Genomic DNA, 23,468 nt, shown 5'->3' on the forward strand with positions numbered 1-23,468 from the left:
GCCTTTGTGTGTGTCTTGTTTGTTTGTTTGTTTGGGTTTTTTTTGGTTTTTTTCTGGTACCGGGAATCAAACTCATGACCTTGCGCTTGCCAGGCAGGCGCTGTGCCACTGAGCTAAATCTCCAGCCCCCTTTGTGTGTGTCTTACTGCCTCTCAGTCTGTGGTGCTGGAGAGAGGGAGCTCCACAGTGATGCTGGGCTGGGTACTGGGCAGGACACCAGCTCTAGAGCACAGATGGAGGCCTGATTGTGTAACACCTCTGAAAGTGAGATTCTGTTCTAGAGAGTCGTACCAGTATATTAGACACAAATTTTCCATACCTCAAATAAAACCATCCTGACCGTATATTTTATTCTAGCATAAAAAATAGTTTTTAAAGTATAAAAGTGTTAAGCATTTTGACACTTACAATTTTTTGTGTGGCTTAAAGTCAAATTCAATGATTCTATCCACACCTTTTTTTTGATTCTGAAAATGTTTGACTTAGGCTTTTTTTTCCTGTTTAAATAAGAGTCAGTGAAGTTAGTTTTGCTATTCTGCTTTTATGGCTGTTTGGAAACGTTTAGAATAAAGCATTTAAAGATTTTTAAAAAGTTTATAGGTGCTAGAGAGTGAACAATAGTGAGATACTTCATCTCATAGAGGACAGTGTTAGGGGACAGCCAACAGTGTGTGTTTCTGCAAGGGGTTTGGGCATGCTGTCACTCAGGATGTTGCCAGCATTGTGGTGGAATCTCCACTTTCTGCTCCACTGAAATCTTCTGCCACTTTCTTATCAGACAATTGGAGCAAGAGGTGTGGTAGAGGCCATCTTGAGGGGCTGACACTTAATTTGTCTGATTATTGTGTTGTAGATGGCTCATTATGTCCTTAGGACAACCTGCTGAGTGGTGTCCCTAAGACACAGAAGAGAGTGTCTGAGTTTCTCTTGTGGTTTGACATTTTAGGGCTTGAGCCACACTGCTGACATGCAGACCAGGGAGGTGCTGATGAAATTATCTGGAACCATAGAGTGCGAAGGGCCCAATCGCCACCTCTACGACTTCACTGGGACCTTGAACTTGGATGGGAAAAGGTATCACCCTTCCTTCTCTTCCTTCTTCTACTTTTTTAGCGCAAGTACAAATTACTGGAGCCTTGGAAAATACGTTTGCGTTCTATTTTCCCAATATTTGAAAACAGCCTGATTTCTTCATGTTTACTTAGTTCTGGACTACGGAGTTTTTCTTGAAACACCATTTCAGTCTATTTAAAACTTTACTTAAGCTTAATGAAAGAAGTGACTTTTAACAGGAAAGACTGCCTGGCAAGTGCGAGGTTGTGAGTTCGATTCCCGCTACAAAAACCAAACCAAACCAAACAAACAAACACACAAGCAAAGAGCCTTGGGCCTCAGATGGGGTTCACTTGTCCTTCCCAAGCAGGACACGTGATTTAGGGTGCAGCCTGTGGTGCAGAAAAGCCGGAGAGAGATGTCTGAGGTGGACACAGCCTCATGTAAAAGGCTGTGTCCTGTTTCCAAGATTTCTTCTGAATAGCATTTGGTTTCCTTTTATGGTATTTATTTTTGGGTGCTGAGAATAGGACCCAGGGCCTCACGCACGCTAGGCAAGTGCTCTGTCACTGAGCCACACCACCAGCCCTGTTTGTTTTGGCAAAGTAGAGTAAAGCGAACGCAACTCTTTGTGTGGTATGTTCGTGTTGTCTGTATTCTGTTTCCTTGGCTCTTGGCGTTTGTTTTATCGTCTGAGTCATCTTTTGTCATGATGTTGGGGTGCAGTCTCTATTTGCTGCCTGTCTTTTATCTGCGTGCCTCTTCTCTATGCCTTCCACAACCTGTCTGGGTCCTTTATATTTTGAATAGGCCCATGGCTTGGGAGGACCTCCTCAGAAGAATCTACCCAAAACAGTTAGGATAACCAAGAGCAGCTGGTTCTCAACTGTCATGTAGTATGCATAGCCATTTTATATGTTCTCTACTTTAACTTTCTAAATGATCTAAATTAAGTCATCTTTGGCAAATTGATATGATAGGTGTATACTTCTGTTTTTTTTTTTCTTATCTAACCTATAAAATATATTGGGTTTCTTAAATGAATAAGCTTCAGTTTATTATTTTAGCAATTTCCTTTGTGGATATGAATTTTATAATAGGACTGTAAGAGCTACAATTCCTTCTAACATTTTTTAGAAAAAAACTTTTTTTTTTTTTATCAAGGTATTGAGTAGTTAAATAGACACTTTTGGTGGGTTGTTTTTGGGTAGAATAAGCCAAGTCTAACCTTTACTGCTCAAGTTTGACTGAAGGAAGTATTTGATTTATTGTGGGTTTGTGTTTAAGGGGAGAGAGCTCATGCTTATTTGTGAGACTGTCATTAAATAAAAATATTGTTTCTTATTTTTAGCCCCGTTCCCCTTGGACCTGACCAGATCTTATTGAGAGGTACACAGCTTAGAAATACTCAGTGGGTCTTTGGCGTAGTTGTTTATACTGGACACGACACCAAACTCATGCAGGTAAAAATGTTTCTATGCTGAAAACCAGTGCTGACTTTGGATTTTGCTGCTGTTTTCCTCTTTCTGTTTTTATTGAGTAGAGGGTGGAAAATTCAGATAATGCACTTAGGAAGATCAAGTTTGTCTATGAACCTAAATTTGGAAAGAAAATGCCTTTGTTTTAGTTTCTTGGGAAGTTCCTTCTGGAATTTTGTTATCTTATTAGATATTTGTTGCCTCTTGCCGGAAACAAATGGATTTTGTTTTCCAGAAATAAGAGGGACAATTGATTCTAACTTATTTTGTCTTCTGGACTTAAAGAAGAGGAGTAGTTCTAATTTTATTTCTCTATCAACTCTTTTTTCAGCCCATTAGTCATGATTTTATGGTAAATTCTTAACTATAATAGGTTATTCTTGAATTCTATAATCAGTTATTTTTGAATTAATGTTTGTTTTTCATATACCAAGGAAAACAGTGCTAACTTACCCTGACTTTGCTCTCTTTTCTTTTAGTTTTTTTGTTTGTGAATTTATATCCTACATTTATGTTGTAACATAATTAGACAGGCAGCTTTTTGAAATTTCATATAAAACCAGTGTCCCTTTGTGTCGTTTCTTACATTCTTTTGTTATCACTTGGCTTCTTATTTTACAGTGATAGCTGTTAATAAGAACTGACTTTTCTTCTGTGACTTGTTGGCTCTATTTCTTAGTTAAGAAATAATTAAGGTCCGCCGTGTATTAATTCCTGGAGTAGGCCATATAGATACAGTCATGACAGGCCCAGTCCTACTCTCTGAGAGCCAGGTAGACCAAGGAGTAATACGGAATTACAAAGCAGAGATACGTTTGTTGTAAAATATGTCATTACAGAGTGCTACAGTGCCAGTTGATGGGACGCTGAATGGTCCCTCTGCAGAAGCACATTTTAAAGCTTGAGTTGGAGGAGGGAAACTTCCGTTGACTGCCTGCTTGAGGGCCAGTGATAGTAGGATGAGGGAGTTAAACATTAGAACACATGAAACGGCAGACCCCAGGCCACACTAGTTACTTGAAGTAAGTTAGACTTGGAAGAGTTGAGAAATGTGCTGAAGTTGAAGACCATGTGGGTGCCACTGAAAGGCAGGCTGCTAAGTGTACGATACTCATCTTTGAGTTTCTGAAGTCAAGGGTTTGTAGCGTGCGAAGACTTGGGGTTGAGCCCTGCGGGCAGGGAGCTGAGGGCAGAGCTGCAGACACCCGTGGTGATGAACAGCAAGCAGACGAGAGGCTAAGGCGCCCGGAGATGGGCTGATGCTGTGATCTGGAAGGTGTGATGGTTGCAAGGCTGGGACAGAGAGGAGTTCTGTGAACTTGTGGCTCAAGTCCCTACGGAGGGAGAGGGAGCGACTGAAAGGCCGGTACATCTGCCAAGGGGAGGCCAGAAGGTAGTGTAGCCAAAAGGCAGAATGTCATGAGCGACTTTGAAAACACAGCCCGGGGGAGTAAAGGCTGGGCAGTACTACAGCGTCTTGGCTACACATCCAGTAATGTTACCCCCGGATGCCAAGAGATGGGAGCCTGGGAAGTCTGTGCTTGGGGTGCTCTGGGGAAGGCTGGGTCAGGTCCGCAGCAGCAAGAGAGCTGGTGAGGGAGCGGAACGTAGAGCCTCTGCGTGGCGGAGGGTAGGGCCGCAGGCGCAGTGGGATGTTTGTGGGGTTGTGCATTGGGTGAGTGGGAGGAGGGCTCTATAGCAGGCACAAAATGAAGAGCTAGTGAATGTCGAGGCAGCTGTTAGGTGGAGGAGATTGTCCAGCAGGTCCGAGACGTGCCTGACCTACCCTCCTGCTCAGTCCTCCGCTGTTCACACTTACTGCTGAGCGGTCCATGTGAGAAGACTGCGGGTTAGGGCTCTGCCACCTACGAAGGAGCCTTGACCTTCCGCAGCCCAGTGCCAGTAACCACTGCCCAGCACTCGGAGCTCTGCTAACCATGCACCATTGCTTCTGCTTTTTATGATGCAATAACAAAGAGGTCACGTGTAGTTAGCTCAGATTTGGGCAGGGTCACTAAACTAGTTTTCAGATAGGGCATGTTGTAAGAGCAAGCCCTCTCCAAGTTGCCTTGTACATTAGGTGATTGCTCAGGCTCCAGCATTGTTTTGTAGACCATGCCTTGGTAGCTTTGTAGCTCAGGAGAGTGCCTTGGAGCTTAAAACCTTCCCATCGCCTCTTTGATGGGCAGCGTGTGCACTGAGAGAGCATCCCCTGCGTGTGAGAGGCACCTTCCGCAGCCCTCCCCGGGCCAGACCTCTTGAGCGCTGGAGGACAGGGTGATGGAAAGCCCCAGCAACAGCTGTGCTACACCTGCTGTGCTTGTGGGGCTGAAAAAGCAAGTAAAAACAACGAGCTTTCGCAAGGAACGTGAAGCAGTACACACAGCTGGAAGCCTTTCTGTTTGTGAACAGGGATATTTTGCCTGCACTTGCACCCCTTGACCATAAAGAGATTGCTTTAGGAGGTTTTTTAAAAGCTTTTTTATGTTAAACTCCAAACGCTAAGTCCCTCAGTTCATGCTTGTGTAGTTATGTGTAGGAATCTTCAAATCTGTTATTTCTGTTGATTGATTTAATGGGAAAGAGAGAGATTATCATGTTAAATATGGCAAGCATTAATTACAACAAATCGTGTGTTGCTCTAAGTGATTCATGTATATTAACTCATTTATTCCTCAGTTATGGTTCTCATTTTATAGATCAGAGAACTGAGGCATATTGCTAAAGTAACCTGTAATGGCTGATAGATTGTGTCAACTTGAGAAGTTTAGAAGTTTAACTGAGGGACTCAGCAGGGGTCCCAAGTCCTCACTTTGTAAACGTCCCCATCCTGTGCAAGAGGAGGGCAGGGAGATGGTGGAGTGCTACAGCCGCCCTAGGGCAGCTAGCCTGCATACACTGTAAAGAAGAGAAAGGGGCTTGTTCCTCCTTCTTGCTCTTGTTGCTTTTGCTGTCTTCTGCGGCCTTGAACTGTTGGCCCTCTGGCATGCCACCCTACCTTGGAGCCAGCTGATTAGCAACTGAAACCTCCACAAACTGTGAGCTAAGTGAACTTTTCCTGCCTTAACTTTGGGTGTCCAATATTTTGTCTCAACAATGAGAGAAGTAACTAAGACATAACCCAATCTTAAAGATAGGGCTCATCAGGCAACCTCAAAAGTGATTGTTCCAACTAACATTCTGCTCCCTACTGTCTTAGGAGGGCATGAAATGTGTGAAGTTTAGGTCTGGTTTCAGCTTTTTCAAAGTCTGGCATTTTGGCTTGTTCCTGTTTATGTCAAGGAGTAACGTTCTTTAAGAATGTTATAGAAGAACTTACAGTTACAGTAGGAACTTATCATTGAGAGCTCAGCACTACAGGTAGAAATGTTCAGAAGATAGGCGTTAGTGGGCAGAGCTTGGCTTTGTACAAAGTGTGTGCCCTGAAGCCTGAAGTTTTGGGGTTATTTCTGTTGTCGTGGAGAAAAATAATTTTTTTTAACCCTGCTAACTGGCTGGCGTCCAAACACTGGGAAAGATCAGAAGTCAGTAACTAATGGGGTCAGAGAAGTAAGGTTTATTATAACTTTTTCCTGCCTGTGCATTCAGTGAATGTTTATTTAAAATGATAAGATCATGTTTACTTTTTAAAAGTTAGGATAAACACTCTTGGAACTGGTCTGACTCTTGCTGTGTGACCAGATGTATTGTCCCAATCGACCTTTACGTGGTATTTGATTGATGATGAGATGGCCTTTACTAATGGACTTCCATTTAGATTTGGGAGGATTTTTTTAAAAACCTGTAAAGTGGAAATAATTTTGAGAATGCAAAGGAGGAAAAAATATGTAAATAGAGGACAATTCTGGTGTGTTTCTTAGATACCTAAAGGACTTAGCTTTTCAGAAATTCCACTGTAGCAATTCACCATCTTCCCCAACCCTAAAACAAGTGCATGGCGATAATAGTACTGTACTTCCAGGCTTGGTGATGGAATTCACATGGATTTTAGTAACACTGTGACATGAAATTCTCTCTGAAGCTTAGGAATGAGGTTCCTCTCCTTTTAGCTCACTTATATGTCTCATTGTGACTTTATTTGTATTACTAGTTTTGGAGATATTTCCATCCTAGCTCTTTAATGAACATACAGATCAGGCATAGAGAAGGAGAATGTTGATTTATGTTTGATGCAAGGTACCATTTCTGGGGATAGTTAGTGCCTTCAAGCTTACATGTGACTTGATCTTGCAAATCAGTAAAGTCTCTGAAAAGCCAGGGCCCAAGGTTCATAAAAAGAGGCTTAAAGCTCTGCTTAGCCAATTCTTGGCTTCTGGTTTAATTCAGGAATTGCCTTACCTCCAGGAATGGGTTGTCATAATTAATTTTCACTTAGGTTGCTTCTCCTTGTCTTCCTTGACCACCTGCTGTATTACTGTATTTGTTTCCTATTGCTGTTTAGCAGATTTCCACAAAGTTAGGAGCTTAAAAGTGCATAAAGTTAGGCTGTGGTTCTGTAGATTAGAAGTTGGATGTAGGTCTCCCTGGACTAAATCTCAAGATATGGGCTATTCTTCTCTGCAGGCCCTAGAAGGGTTTCTGTCTGTTACCTTTTCTGGGCTCTGGAAGAGCCTGCACTCCTTGGCTTGTGGTTCCTTTCCTCCATTTTCACAGCCAGCCATATAGTATCTCTCTGTCCATTTCTTAGTAGTTACCTCTCCCTCTAACCACAATCAGGAAGGCTCCTACATTTGGAATGCCCTTGTGATTAGGTTGGGCCCAGTCAGATAATCCAGGATAATCAAATCCTTAATCACAAATATAAAGTCTCTTTTGCTATATAACATAATCATAGGGGCCAGAGATTAGCATGTGGGTGACATTGAGGGTCCATTATTTCATTATTTTGTCACAAATACTTCCACAAATTTTTAATAAAATGACTTCAGGTACATAGTGTGTGTGTGTGTGTGTGTGTGTGTGTGTGTGTGTGTGTGTGTGTCTGTGTGGTACTAAGTATTGAATCTGGGGCCTTCATACCAAGCTACATCCTCAGCCCTGTTGTTTTTAATTTATTTTGGGATAGCATTTTGCTGAGTTGCTAAATTTCTCAGGCTGGGCTTGACTTTGTAATCTTCCTGCCTCAGTCTCCCAGAGTCCTGGGATTCTATAGGCTTATACCACCGTGCCAGGCTAGGTACATAACTATCTTGCTCAAACTATTGTGTTGACTTTTCTACTGCAGAGAAGATCTAGATTCACATTTCCAGCTTTAAACAAAGTGGTCCGTGAGCCCAGCTGTTGTGAATCTTTCTGTATTTTCCTCCAACATTGACCTTTGGTTGTATCTGTATCCAGCAGGAGTGAGACTCTCCCCTTTTGCTTTACCTTGTTGTCTATATTCTGCTCGTGATTAGGTTTCTCTTGTCCGCAAGTCCCTGCCCGCCTTTTTCTGCTCATTTCTTGTCCACAGGGCCCATCCATTTATTTTGAGACCTATCAGTGTTCTATTTTGCATCACTGGTGTGCATGTGTGTCTGTTTTGCTTAAATTTGCAGCTACTGAAAATAAAATGTATACTTCTAAAATATCTATTTGCATATTTATTATAGAACTGTGTTATTACTTCAGAGGTTCTCTTTCGATGTTTAAAGTTGAGAGTCTCTAAGTTTATCTTGAATCAGCAGTACACTGATTTCTTTTAAACTGATTTAGATTACTTAGAGCCTGTTGTATTCTAAGATAAAGTGGCTAAATGAGTGCTTAGATGTAAACATGAGACCTATATAAGCATCAGGCAGAGCTGGAGTGTGTTTTCTAAACTGGTAGACTGCTTTTCTTCTTTACTTAAAACTATCTGTTGGTTCAAAGATGTGATATACTTTTTAATTTCATGGTTTATTTAGAAAAGAAATAGTTTTTTACTCTCCTCTGGTTGGTTTGTATGTCATACCTAATTTTCTTCCTATCCCTGACTCCAAAATCTGATATATGACCTTTATTGATTTTAATTGCCGTTTTTACAGAATTCGACCAAAGCACCTCTCAAGAGGTCGAATGTTGAGAAAGTAACCAATGTGCAGATCCTGGTGTTGTTTGGCATCCTGCTGGTCATGGCCCTGGTGAGCTCTGTGGGGGCCCTGTATTGGAATGGGTCTCACGGTGGAAAGAACTGGTACATCAAGAAGATGGGTGAGTGTGGGGGTGGTGCTTGTTGAAGCAGGACAGAGACACCACCCATGGAGAGCACCTCCATGCACAGTTTGCATGGGCTAGCCATGTCATCCTGTTGTTCCCTTTGGGTGCTGTACACAGTGCTTGCTTTTCAAAGGGGAGTGAAAGATTAAGAATCACATGATATAGTGAACACAAGCATATTTGAGAATTGTTTTATGCACAAATTATTATTTTGCAGCCATTTTTAGAGGATTTTTTGAGGCTGTTCTAGGGGTTACAATGGTAGAATCCACTTTGGATGAATAATTATTCTGGTAAAATACAGATACATCACTCCAGTGTACCTCCACTTTTTCCCTTGCTTATGTTATTATTTTCATAATATTAAATCTATGTCATCTACCCAACAATACTATTTTAAGTATATTGCTTTATATGATTGTTGTCTCTTAAAGAAGCTAAAATAAAAATATGTTTATGGAGTTGTATTATATTAAGCTACTTATTTACCATTTCTACTACTCTTCACTTCTTCCTATGGATGAGTTACCAGCCGGTATCATTTCTTTGCCTCATGTATCTTTATTCTTTCCTATGTGTAACTCCCAACAATTTTATCATGAAATTTTGTCATTTTTTTTTTAAGTCTAGAAAGATTAAAAATTTGTAATTATACTGTATTTTATAAGTACTTATATAGTCTACTGGTGGTCTTTATTTTTTCATACAGATTTCAATTACAGTCATGTGCTATTTCTGTCTTCTTGAATAACTTTTTAATATTTCTTGGAAGGCTGATGGACTAGCAACAAATTACTTCTTTTTTTATGTTGGGATATCTTAATTTCTCTTCTGTTTTTGAATGATAGTTTTCCTGGATACAGAATTCTTATAGAATTCTGATTAACCTTCATTTTTCCCATTACTTGGAATATGATCTCCCACTGCTTTCTGGCTTCCATTGTGTGGTGAGAAGTCTGCTGTGAATCTTACTACATTTTGCTTGTTTTGTTTTTTGTATGTGAGTCATGTTTGCATTGCTGCTTTCAAGATTTTGTCTTTGGTTTTTGACAGTTTTGTGTTTATTTTGTTTGGACTTTTGTGGAATTTCATATATGTGTAAAGTAAATTATTTTTTCATACAATTTAGGACCCTTTCAGGTATTATCTGAGCATTGTTTCTGTCACATTCTTGATCCTTTTCTTGGTACTGCCATTGTGTGTGTGTTTGTATACTTGGTGTGTCCTACAGATCTCTGGGCTCTGTTTATTTTTCTTTATTCCTTTTTTCTTTGTTCCTTTTCTTTTCTGTTCATCAGGTTGGATGACCTCAGCTGACCACTCTTGAAGCTTCCTTATTTTCTCTCTGCCAACTCAAGTGCACTAGTGACTTTTTTTATTTTAGTTATTGCACTTTTCAAATCCAGAATCTCCATTTGGTTGATTTTTAATCTCAAAAAACCTTTTATTTCCTTACTGTTTTTAAATTATTGATTATTGTTTCTTCCTTATTGATTCTTAATTTGAGCTGTATTTGTCACCATCCTTTTTAAAATTGTTCAGTCTCCTGAAGGAAACTTTAATCTTTGCTTGTCCCATTATTTTCATACCCCTCAAAAACAGCTCCTGTTCTTTTTTTGCAAGTCTCGTAACTTTTTTTGGTTGAAAACTGGACATTTTAGATAATATAGTAACCCTGGAGTCTCATTTTCTTTTTATTGTAGGACTTGCTGCTGCTTTTTTTGTTGTTTGTTTATTCATTTGGTTAGTGACATGTCTGCTAATTCTATAAAGTCTGCTTGCTTCTGTCATGCATAGTCAGTGATATTACTGATTAGTTTTATTTCCTTTTACATCTTCATTTTTAAATGTACAGTTTAATATACACAGTAGTTTGTAGTACATTTACAGGTTTTTGCAACTTTTACCTCCACTTAACTTTAGAACATTTTCATCACTTTGTAAAGGAACCCCTTCCCCATTAGTAGCAATTCCTTGCTTTGTTTTAAAATCTGGATTATTCAGAGTCAGTAGATCTTGGTAGTTAGCCTGTGGTTTGTTGGAGGTTGTGCATAAACCCCACAAGCCACTAAAGGATCTACATTTTATTGTTTGGTCTCTGGGTGGCTTGAGGAATGCCTTTGAATTTTGGGCAGATTAAAGTGCCTCCCAAATTTAGCAGGCACTTATGGCTGAAAGTATCCTATATGGTTCTTCCTGAGAAGGTGCAACCTCATGCATGGACAAGACCTTCTGCACTATCAGGGATGAATGTGCTCTTACCAAGGCTTTGTTGGTTGTATCTTTCCATGGATATCCCCGTTAAATTTATAGCTGGTTTCCTTTTTTGTTTGCCTGTCCTAGTATTATGGAGATATTTGCCTTTGTTGATTATTAACTGCTGAGAGTTGAGCCTGAACTTTCTTCTTATACTCCTGAAGATGTTCCTGTCCTTGTGCCTGTCCCACTGCAGGGTAGCAGCCTGCACTACCCTGGAATTGAGTTTCTGCAGCACGGAGCTAGAGGCAGGGGAAAGAGTGCTCTTAGTCCTCCCTATCTACTCTTTCTGCGTGCAGCAAGGAACTTAAGTGATGGAGATCATTCAGCTTGAGGGTGGGAAAGAGGAACAGCCTCTGGCTTCAACGCCAAGGTTTCTATCGTTCATACAAGACTCAGTAGATTTTCTCCAATATATTTATTTGTCTTTTATATACTTTATGATACATTTCCCGAGACTTTAAAAGCCTTTTAAACAAGTCTCGCAGTTTTATTGCTGTTGTTTCTTTGGAAGGATAGGATAAAAAAATCTGCCAATCTCTTTACATGGCAAGTCTAGAAAATGAGATTGAATGACAAAATATTAAATGATAAGTTTAAATCTTAAAAACTTGGAGAGAATTTCCCTGGGGTTATTGTTGTTTACATCTTTCACTATGTTTTGGGTAAACTGATTAGAATACCTTTTGAATGTTTCTAATTATTTCAGATAGGAATAATTTATACACTTTGATTTGCACCTAGGGGAACTGACACTGTCACTTTATAGAGGTGAGAAACGTGACTAAGACTTCAGTTGTACTTGGATCAGAATCCCTTGTTTTGGTTCTTAACGTTTGAACATGTACTATGTTACCTAGTTTCAAATGTGAAAACTCATACCAGTGTATATATGTAATTAGCTCCACAGTGTCACAGCCTGAAAAATATACTGTATTGATATTTTCTTGGTATACAAGCTTTGTGGAAACAGAACGACATTTGAATTGCTAAGTTAGTGTTGAACTCCAGTACTAGCTGTGTGAGATACAGTGGAACAGTTGTCTTTGTCCATCTCTAAGGTTTTCTGTCTTGTTCTGAGTAGAATCTGAGTAGCTCTGGTCAAAGTCATCAGACTTCATTTGCACTGTCACTCCTGGAATTTCGTGTTTTGTCTCTGTCAGTCTGTCTTTGCTCATCTCCTCTTGATTATTGTTATTTGGCCCAATTTTTACCATAAGAGTGGGACTCTTTTTTTTTTTTTTATATTGACTTCTCTTATCTGATTTTGAACCAGAACCTTCTACTTGGGTTTGGGTTTATTCGATTGTACTCTACTTTTTAATACTGTGATATGAAGCATTTTTAGGTAGTGTTCAAAATCAGAAAATTTAAATTTTTTAATATATGCCATAATTTCAGTTTGTGGATGGACATTTGCTAAACCTTCCCAGCATCTGTAACTTTTTTGATTTAGAGATTCTGTGTAGTGACTCATTCATTCTGTAGAAGAACAAGATACCAAAGTAATGTGTCAGGAAGGGAAGCCATCAACTGAAAAAGCAGAAGGCTTGGTAGTGAGCAGAGAAGGAAGGGATGATGGAGAGGTGAGTCTGCTGGCTGCCTGTGCCCACTCACCTCATTCTTTCCCAGCACCTTGTTTTCCTATCACATTACCATCCACAACTCCCAGTCTGAATCCAATTACTGTGACTTGACTTACTTTCCTTATAGAAAGCTCAATAACTGTGGTTGGGAGCTGCTACAGAGTCCTGATCTCCAGCCTTAGCTTTTTGCCTTCTCTTGAACAAGCCTCAGTCTTGCTTCCTGCCGTGGCCCTCTAATACCTGTCCTGCTACACGATCACATTAAGGGACGTGCTGTCTCTGCTTGCTGCACCCCCTGCATCCTCCTAACAAAGCCCAGCTCTCCCTTGGCAGAGGCTGTGTCTGGATAGTATTTGTAGTCACAACTCCTGAAGCATAGTAGGTGTTCAAGAACTTTTAAAACTTGAATCTCTGAATTAACCAATAGGCTTTTGTTGTGAACATCTTTTTAGAAAAATCCCCAAATAAAGTGGAAAGAAAATATAACTAAAGCTGTATGGATGTCCTGGTTTTCTTTCACAGACACAAGCTCGGATAATTTTGGGTACAACCTGTTGACGTTCATCATCTTGTACAACAATCTTATTCCAATCAGTCTGCTGGTGACTCTTGAGGTTGTGAAATACACACAGGCCCTCTTCATAAACTGGGTAAGTATTGAAGCCGAGAGAAAGCCCACCGCTGTTTTCTAGTACTTTCAGAGCCTTGTCATTGACTTGAACTCCCAGGAAAAGAAGATGAGGGTACATTTATGATTAAGTCTGGGGATAAGCCAACCACACAGAGAACTGGCATGAGATACCAGTGAGGGTGTGTCTGAGGAATAGGGGGATAGTGGTGTGCCTACCTATTCCAGGGGTGGTTGTGGAGACAGTATAAGATTGTGGAGATAGGGCGCTCAGTGGGTGCTTAGCTATGGATGCTTCTGAAGTATTACAGTACCAAGGAGAAAGCCCCTTTGGGGGATGTTTGCTGTTGTGCTCATTATACATCAGAATGCATTGTGACAGTGAACTGGGATTTGACTGTAAGAATAGAAGTGGGATACTTTTATGCTGGGAATTGAACCCAGGGCCTCATGTACACTAGACAAGGACTCTACTATTGCAATGAGTGACTGCAAGCGGCGTAGAGGGTGAAAAGGATTACTTGGAGATGAGACTTAGTTCAGTCACCGGGAGGCTCAGAGGGGTTTTCTGACCTGAGTGCAACCAGCCATTAGGGAGACTCTCTGGAGAAGAAAAAGCCACCAAGCTGAGAACTGTCTGTCTTTTATTTAGAATATAAGTGTCAGAGAAAAAAGCAGGAGAAAAAGCAGTTTGGGCTAGGAGCTGAATCAAGGCTAAGCAGTTTTTCTTGGGCAAAGGGGAAGGACAACGGCCAGACACAACATGCTTCACTATTCTAAACTTTTTGTTGCTTAACCATTTGATTGTCACGCAGCCTGGGTGCTTTTGTCCCTCAGTTTAATCATTCAGTCCTGGCCAGGTCTCCCACATTTCCCCTTACAAAATGAGGGATGGGGAGAAAAAGCAATACAGTGTAGATGGGAATCCAGTTTGATATAGGGAAGGGCATCATGGCCTTAGCAGGAAGCATCTGCTGGAACAGTATAGAAAGGGCCTTGAGGACTGTAAGAAAAAACAAAAAACAACAAAAAAAGATAATTCTAGTAGCAATAAGAATCCAAATGTGAAGGTTGAGTACAGATAACCAATTTTGGGGATTTAGCCAGGAGGCAATATCATGAAGGTGATTATGCAAGCTTTCACTTGTACTTTATGATGTTGGGCCTGTAGTCAGCCTGGAGATTAGTAATATCTCCATAGAGATTTGTATGAAAAGCACCATAGAGAAGCTACTGGACTTTTCCTTAGGATTACAAATGATTAACCTGGATAGATGTGATGCACACAGAACAGTAACTAGCATCACAACTGAGTTTGCTGTGCGACCAAAGAGCTTGTTGATGTTTGCTGAGCCCCCCAACTGTTGCTTTAAGGACATCAAGTTACTGTAAAATGCTTTCTTTTATCAATGTTGGTCTGAGAACCATGATATGAGTAATGTTTACCTGAGAGATATTAAAAATTATTTACAAATCATTGGGGCTGGAAAGGAATACAATAACTACTGTTGGTGATATTGGGGCATGTCTTGGTTACTTTTCTGTCATTGCTGAGACAAAATTCCTGATGCCCAAAATTAAGGAAGCAAAGATTTATTTAGCTCACTGTTTGTGGAGGTTTCAGTCCATACTTGGCTGGCTCCAAGGCAGAGTGGCACACGGCAGAGGGCAACTGTTCATGGTGGCGGAAGACAGCAAAAACAGCAAGAGCAAAGGGAGGAGTCATGACAAGCAGCCTCTTTCCCTCCCTTACATTGTATGCAAACTACCCGCCCCAGGGCGAGTATAGCACTCCCACCCGTAATTCCAACACTGGACCATCTGGAGCAATCATAAACTCTAGAAGCCCGTCCCATGACTGCATGAGGCTTTGGGGGGACACTCAGACAGAAACCATAATGGTGCTGTATATAATGGAAATTCTTTTGTCAAGAAATACCATTTGTGGAGTAACAGGTGACAATCACTCTAATAGCCAGAGTGGCCGCAGTCCTTCCCTAAGGGGCCAGGAGGTGGCAGTTAAGTTTTGTCTGTTTGTGAGGTATCATTAGAAAAAAGAGATGATTTTGGATCTTTTCGTGTAACTATATCTAAGACAAGTGAGGTGAGAACATAAACCCAATAAACCATACTATTTACTTGAGGTACATATGTCAGCAAATGCAGAAAGATAAGGAACCTTTTCACCTTTGAAATTTGGAGTTGTAAGTGACTTACATGATAAGAAATAGGCTTGTAGAAATGAAAAGAATTCTAGTACTTTAGAGCATCTGTGAGCCTTGAGTGGCGAGTTGACTTTTTGTACTGCCGTGAAACTTTCTGAATCATAATTTAGAAAATTTAAAATTTTATTAAATTAAATTATAGTCTTGGTCAATGTATTGGTCCATATTCCCCCCTTTTTGTTTTACAGATTGAGTCCCAAGGAGCTCATTGGCCTGTTTTCTGATGGCTTGCCTCATTGGGTGGTCAGGGATATCAGTGACATGTTTAACCTGTCAGAGTTGGAGGAAAGTTCATAAGGAAATTGCCTTCTCTTAGAGGGGTAGGGAGCATAGGAAGAGCATCGTATCATTTTTATTATAAATAAGGGCATTTTAATCACTTGTAGAGTCTCCACAACATAGGCCAAATTAATGACAATATTGAGAGGTTGAATCCAGGACCTGTTATTTTTTATCATTTATGATTATCTTAGAAATTAAGGCATAGTGATGCATGCCTGTAATCCTAGCACTCAGGAGGCTGAGGCACAAGGATTATTGCAAGTTCAAGGCCAGCCTGGGCTGCAAAGTGAGCTCAAGGCCAGCCTAAACTTCATAGCAAGACCCTGCCTCAAAAAAAAAAAAAAGAAGTTGAATTCCTATGAAATCTTAACAGATGACAGTTCTAAAGTTTTACAGAGCAAACTTGAGATCAAGGACAACATAACACATTATTATAACAATCATTATGATGTTATTACATTAAATGATATGAAGAATCTTTTACCCAAAATTATCATCTTTCAATAGATTGTCATCTAAGAAGAATGCATCATTCCATAGATGTATTTTGCATGATATTGTTTGGACCATACAGAGTTTGAGTATTTTTAAGTGTTGTATCATAAATATATAACAAACACGTAATAATCGTTTAAGCATAAACCTTGAAAAACTGTTTGTATCTTTGAAGACTCATGCATTTGGGAAACATTATTTGGTATATTTACTGTATCTTGAAGCTAGTAATAGCAAGTGTCACAATTAGGTTGGAACTGCCCCAGGAGGCAGCTTTGTCTTATTTTTTGTCATCAATCCGTTTAGATGTCTCTGCTAGTCATGCAAAAAAATTCATGGTTTGTATTAATTTTAGAAGTGAGACTTATAGCCTTTGTCACCCAGAGAGGAGAGCTGGGACCTGGGAAGCAGTAACTGATAGATCCAGGGTTATAGCACTCTAATCTTTGAGCATCAAGGAGCTTTCAGAAGGAACAGCCTGGGCTTCACCAAACCAACAAGCAAACATATATATAAACATATATATTTCTTTCTATTAAACTGTGTCCTCCACAAGCTTTTTCGTGGTATGCTTGAGCTTTCCAGTTCTGTCATCTTTTATCTTCCTGGCATGGGAAAACTATGATCATATAAAATCCTCTCATATCAAAAGTATATCTCTTATACTTACAGCCTTCTTCATATATTTTTCTCTGTCCTACTTACTATAAACTTTTCATAACAACCTTGGCAATGGCCACCTGGATTTTAAAGTGTTTTTCTCTGTCTGCTTTCCTCCCTCAGATTGTTACATTTTTAAATTTGGCTGCCCACAGACTTTCAAGTAACCTTGAGTCAGTATTCTTATCACCAGCAGAAAGCAGAGGGAGGACCAAGTTAATCCTGTAATTATAACTTAAAAATTTACAATGCACAAAGTATGTTTGAAGCATACTAAGCGAACATACCAACTTAAATGGGAAGCCAAAAGTAAATTTATCAGTTAACTAGGGTTTGTAACAATGAGCTCCAATTGTGGTGACTCTGGATTAGCTCTCATGCCAGAGCATTAACATTTTATGACTGACTCCTTGTTTTTACTGTGGCCTGGGGATTTGCACCTTTCTTTCTGTTTTTTTTGTAATAGGTTCCCCTCATTATCAAATTTGTAGTGACATGATTCGCCCAGTGATACTGTTTATTACCTTTAGGACATTTTTGTTGTTTGAGCTCTCTACTGTGCCCATTATTTTTACAATCCTTTGATGATGTCTCCTTGCTAGCTATAACATTTTTGAAGCTTTAAGGCAGCAGCAAGCACCTGTGTCTTATAAACCTCAGTTCCCACATTTTGATAAGCTTTAATCATTTTAATAATATTTAAATTTTTAAAGAGGTGTTAGGACTCTGACAATCAGCACTGGGATTTTTATATGGTATTGAAGGATGTCTTGACTATCAAAAGGCAGTATCTATAGATTAATATTTTATTTTGGTTTACACATGAGGTTATTTGGTCACTATAAGTATCTGTTTTATTTTTTCTTGTGTAGGTTTTGTTGTTTTATAAACCATACTCTTTGGTGTACTATAGATTGTACGTGGATGGAGTATCTAGGTTGAGTGGGCCACTCAGAAAATGGGGTGGGATATGCTTTCTCTTCCAGGATCTGTTACATGCAAGCCTGGAATTCCCTAAGCAAGCCCCAGACTGTAAAAGAAATGAATTTATTTGTCTAGACCCAAATTAGACTCCAGAGGGAGTGAAAGCGAGGTCTTGGTACTTTTGTGAGAGTGGCACTAACAGGCATGCTGGAGTCTAGAAGCTGTCTGTTTTTATTTTTAATTCATAAGACTATGTCCCTGTATTAGAAGACTTCGAGTCTCATTTTTATGTTTATTTCTTGAATACCAATGACAAGCCTTTAAATTCTTGCATACAGACAATAATAGGCTTTGTATTTATAAAACTGATGTTGGTACCATTTTGATTGGCTAAGCACCTGAAAGGGAACATGTCACTGACTTTGAAGACATTTCTACTTTTACCAGCTGATTTAAATTAGCCCACTGTTAAGCTATCTAAACTAAAAAGCATTTGGGTTAATATTATTAGTGTCTATCTATAAATCAACTTAAGTAGGACTTTTTGGAGAACAACATATATCTGAAAGTTAACACACACACACACACACACACACAGAGGAACGTATATATTAGCTTAAGTCACATATAATCTTTATATTACTGAGCTTTAAGGCTTTTATTTGCAAGGTTCTTTAAGTCTGTTAACTTTTGCACTGTGATGAGTTTCACTTCACCGTGTTCTCTTAAGAGACAGAAGTTTATGGGGAGAAAAATAAAAGAAAAAGTAAAATTGATATGAGCGCAGAGATCTCTATTTTTATTTTAAAGAGAATAGTGAAAAAAGAGAACAATAGCAAGATATAAACAAAACAAAGCAAGAACATTAAAAATGATATGGGCTTTCAAACCAAACAATAGGAATTAACAGTGATTGTTATATTATGTATTGTTATCTTCAATGAAGTTGCTCAGATTACAAGATGTAAGAATGCAAGATTGATCAAACCATGAAAGGGAATAAGAAATAATAATTTAAAAAAGTTAGAGACAGTACAGAGTTTCAGTAAAGATGGTAGGAATTCACCAATGGTTGTTATATTGCATATTGTTGTCTTCATATCAGTTGCTCAGATTACCAGATATAAGCATGCAAAATTGGTCAAAATATAAAAAAGATTTTAAGCATTAATTGTTCCTTTCAATAAAGCACCAGACATCAGCAGTACAGTTATCCCAGCTACCCTTCTCTCTCCCTCTCTCTCTCTTATTGCCTTCCTTCCTTCTTTCTTTTGCTTCTTTCCCTCATCCCAGTCATTTCTTCCTCTGAGCAATTCCTTTCCCTTTCATAGTATCTATTGTAAGTTTTGGGTTTTACTTACTCTTTCAGGTTCTTATACTAGGGAGACAATATGATGTTTATACATGTGTGTCTGATATATTTCACTTATGGGTATGGTCTCACTTATGAGTTCCATCCATTTACCTATAAAAGCCTTGAGTTTATCTTTTTTTATAGCTCAGTAATACTCCATTGTATAAAAACACCACATCTTTTTTATGCATTCCTCACTTGATGGGCATTTGGGTTGTTTCCAAGATTTAGCTATGACAGATTGCTCTGCTATAAACATGGGTGCACATATATTGCTGTGGTATGATGTTTTTAATTCTTCTGGGAAAATACCCAGAAGGGGAATGAGCTGAGACATCTTTAATGAAGCAGCTGCAGGTACCTTATCAGTTATTGAATCAGATCAACAAGCAGATGAACAGGCAAAATAGCATTCAGAACACATAAAATGGTTATATTTAATCGGGGCACACTCTCAGATGTTTATGCCATTGCATTGAGTCTTTGTGACAACACTGATATGAGTTTTTTTACAGATTAGTCCCAGTTTATCATATTTTGATTTTTTGTCTTCAGCCTTGTTTTCTCTTTTCCTTTTTTAAAAGTTTTTATTTTATTTTTAAGAGACATTGTAAGTGTTGTGTACATTCTTTCTTTTTCCTTAAAGTTCAACCTTTATTGTAGGCAAAGCAGGAGAAGTGAAGTAAAAGAGCAAAGTAAAAACCAAAAAAGTTGCCCCTGCTCACTTAGCAGTGGGACAGGTAAAAGACATCCGGGCTGAGGAAGCTAACCACTGACCTTGCTCAGGCTTCCCAGTCTGTTCTGGGGTTGTGCTCTCTCCCTGGGGTGGAGAGGCCCATGGGGGTGTCCTTGGTCCTTTTCCAGGCTTGGGAGGTCCGTCCTCTGCGCTGATCTGCAGCGCCTTGTTTCACCTCTGCAGGACACACTTGTCGCAGTGAGCTACTGTGGGCGGGTAGAGGATGGAAGAGATTACCCAGAGACAAGACTTAGTTTGGTCACCGAGAGGCCCCAGCGGCCTTTTCTTTTTCCAGAGTCTCCCCGATGGCTGGGTGCTCTGGGCTGGGAAGTAGCCTCTCTGCACCTCTTGGTGACTAAACTAAGACTTCTGTCTGGATAATTGTTTTCATCCTCTACGCTGCCCACGGCTGCTCGCTGCAACACTCTAGTGCACTGAGCTGCACCCCAATCCCTACGCCTGGATTTTAAAAGGACTCTCATGACCCCGGAGCACTAGACACCAGCAGTCAGAATTCACAGAGCGGGCACACGTACATTCACCTTTATTTGCTCTTTACAGCAGTTCTGCAAAGGATGCACTAAGCACAAAATCAGGAGTCAGTTTAGGATGTGAAATGATGGTCTTGAAACCAAACCTTCTGTGTATAAAATACCATTTCCCCCCTATGTAAGAAGATTTTCGTATTTCAACAGCCACTGTATTTTCACCCCAAAATAAAGTAAAAAGAACGAGCATATATATTAAAATGAAAGGGTTTTAAGTTACCTGTTCTTAGCTTCTGTGTTAGTCTGAGTGAAGCAATGAAGCATGAATGGTACGTATTTTCTAAGGTTCTCTCCTCTCTCTTTCTCTCTGTCATCTCTCAGGACACAGATATGTATTATATAGAAAATGACACTCCTGCAATGGCCAGAACATCAAACCTTAATGAAGAGCTTGGGCAGGTGAGAACCTCTTTGGGAACATTGGCAGCAGTGACATAAGCAGGAGGGGAAGTGAGGGTTAGCACAAGAACTACGGAGAGACTTTGCAAGAAGGTAACCTGCTCGGACCCCTTCCACCCCTTTTTCAGACAGAAGCTTTCTTTCCCCCAATAAATATATTCTGCTCTTAAAGAAAAAGAACAGTGATCCATCAATATAGTTATAATATCTGAAGAGCTAGATGGTATTGGAAAAAATTAATGGACATAGATGTCACTTGCTTTTGGCTTGCTTTTTGAGACATAGCTGTATCTTATCACCTAGAAGATGCCTGCAAAAAAATAGTGCAAAATATAGTAGAATATAATTTTGGACCCATTTAAAAAGTGCTTATCTGAGGCAAATGGCAGGGAAAACAATGTATAAGGTGGCTAGATAGTGGGTAGCTTCACAAACTGTGTGTGGGCTCTTGGAAGCACTTGTAGCCTCAAGATTTTGCCTGTATTCCAGGGTACAAGTGATTTTAGCACTTTCCCCTGACTCCCCTGAGTTGCACTTTACATCAAGTCTGCCTCTTCCACTGAAACTGCTGCAGAGAATAACTGTTTCTGAATGCATTGTGGTGAGGGTTAGGATTTCACTTTGTGCATAGTAAACCTCCCAACCACCCTGTGAGGTGGATGTTATATTTTCAACGTGCAGACGAGGAAGGAGTAAGTTACCCCAGCACACCTGGCTAAGGAATGACAGACTGGGGACTACAGATTGTCCAGATCTGGCCTTACTCTTCCCTTCCTGTTGTAGAAATGTCTCCCCTATCCTGTGTCCCTCTGTGAAGATCAGGTGAAATGTCTCATTTACTTGAGAGTTAGAAAAGTATCACATAGAAGTACTTTATTTCTTTAACTCTCCCTCAAAGATAATGATTTATGCAGTTTTGATGAATTTATTGCTAGAGTATCAAAGCCCAAATTTGTGTACCAAATTGTGTAATAAAATAGAAGTCTATGGGCAAAAATGCTTGTGAGTCTGTTTCTTTGATATTATTTTCGAAATATTTTTAGAGTTGATAGTGAAGTTTTCTATCTTTTCTTGAACTGTGTACCTTTTCAGAAGCACCCTTAAGTTTGTAGAGTAACAGGTGGACCGTGACTAAAGAGATCATCCCTGGCACAGAACACAAATTCTCCTCAGCAAGGCTGATACCCCTACCCTCCTTGCCCAGTTACACTCCAGGTACATAGGGCAAGGGGCAATACCCAGAGCAGGCCCTGGGCTTCCACTCTTTACATTTGTAGTTGTTTCTATTTTTGCCTACATTTTCTCTTTCTAGAAAGGCTTCATCAATGATAAAATCCTACTCCTATAAGAATTTGTACATTCTTGTTATATATGTGTCTTAGTTACTTTTCTCATTGCTAAGACAAAATACCCTACACTCAAAATTAAATGACGAAAGGTTTATTTAGCTCGTAGTTTGTAGAGGTGTCAGTCTATAATTGGCTGCCTCCAAGGCAGGTTGGTATGGCAAAGGAGAAACAGTTCATGACAGGCAGAAGGTAGCAGAGCAACAAGGGGCGACCACAGCTCCTTCTATCCCTTATATCTTACCCAGGCAATTTAGAGCAGGTACCACTTGTACCCTTAATCCTGGTGCCCTTAATCCTAACATTGCACCATGAATCAATTCTAGCATCACACACTCTAGATCCAGCCACCTAGGACCACCTGAGGCTTTGAGGGGACAGCTAAACACAAGCTATAACAATCAGACTGTATTTGCCTTCTCCAGTTTTCCAGGTAAAATTAATTTGTCTGTCTTCTACATTACCATAACAATCTTCGCAAACACATACAGTGAAGTAAGAGATGGGACTAGTTATCACATATCTCTTTTCTTCTGAACACTTTTAAAGCACAGATGTGCCCTGCGCAGCTGGCCCTTTGTGTCCGTGGGTTCTTCATCCACAGATTCAACCAATGCTACACTGAAACTGTAGCTGGACCTATGATGGTTACATCAGTAACAAACATGGACAGACTTTTCCTTGTTCTTATACCCTAAACAAGTCAGTATTACAACTGTTTGCATAGTATTTATATAGCAGTACGTAGTATAAGTCATCTAAAAATGATTGAAGGAATATAAAAAAAATGCACATAGGTTCTGTGCAAATGCTACACCATTTTATAGAAGGGACTTGAGCATCCACAGGTTTTGGTGTCCAAGGGAGTTTCCTAGAATCAGTCCCCTGAGGATACTGAGGGAAGATTGCATAGGGTGTGTGTTGCCTTTGTCAATTCTGCACAGTGCTCAATATACAGTCATTCTCAGGTGCCATTGAACTGGGCCTGAAGAAATGAAAGACTGAATGTACTCAAGAAGCTCCCAAATAAAATCATTCCCCTAATGGGATGTAGAGAGGTGTGTATTAGTCAGTTTTCCTCTTGCTGGGGCAAAATACCTGACATCCCCGACTCCAGGGAGCAGAGGTTTATTTTGGCTCACAGTTTGTGGGGTCCAGTCCATGGTTCCAAGGCGTCATGGCAGAAGGGCATGGTGGAGCAAAGCTAGTCACCTCATAGCAGCTGGGGAGTAGGAAGCAGGGAAAGAGCCTGAGAAGAAGAAGAAGAAGCCAGTAACCAAATATGGCCCCCAAGGTCACGGTCCCGTGACCCACCCAGACA

The 23,468-nt window shown here is 39.9% G+C and overlaps 1 protein-coding gene across 4 annotated transcripts in view; it reads left to right on the forward strand.

Annotated features, from left to right (window-relative positions):
• Nucleotides 1-23,468, forward strand: part of LOC102024131 (phospholipid-transporting ATPase IB) — a gene marked incomplete at its 5' end in the record, with an annotated part of 454,403 nt that overhangs the window by 11,168 nt on the left and 419,767 nt on the right. For all 4 annotated transcript variants that reach the window (XM_005406335.2, XM_013505503.1, XM_013505504.1 and 1 more), the window contains 5 exon segments: nucleotides 947-1,074; nucleotides 2,405-2,516; nucleotides 8,537-8,702; nucleotides 13,073-13,200; nucleotides 20,724-20,801. In XM_005406335.2, coding sequence (XP_005406392.2) covers nucleotides 947-1,074; nucleotides 2,405-2,516; nucleotides 8,537-8,702; nucleotides 13,073-13,200; nucleotides 20,724-20,801 — 612 coding nt within the window.

This window comes from Chinchilla lanigera, unplaced genomic scaffold, assembly GCF_000276665.1.
Source record: "Chinchilla lanigera isolate Chin_1 unplaced genomic scaffold, ChiLan1.0 scaffold00096, whole genome shotgun sequence".
Lineage (NCBI taxonomy): Eukaryota > Metazoa > Chordata > Mammalia > Rodentia > Chinchillidae > Chinchilla > Chinchilla lanigera.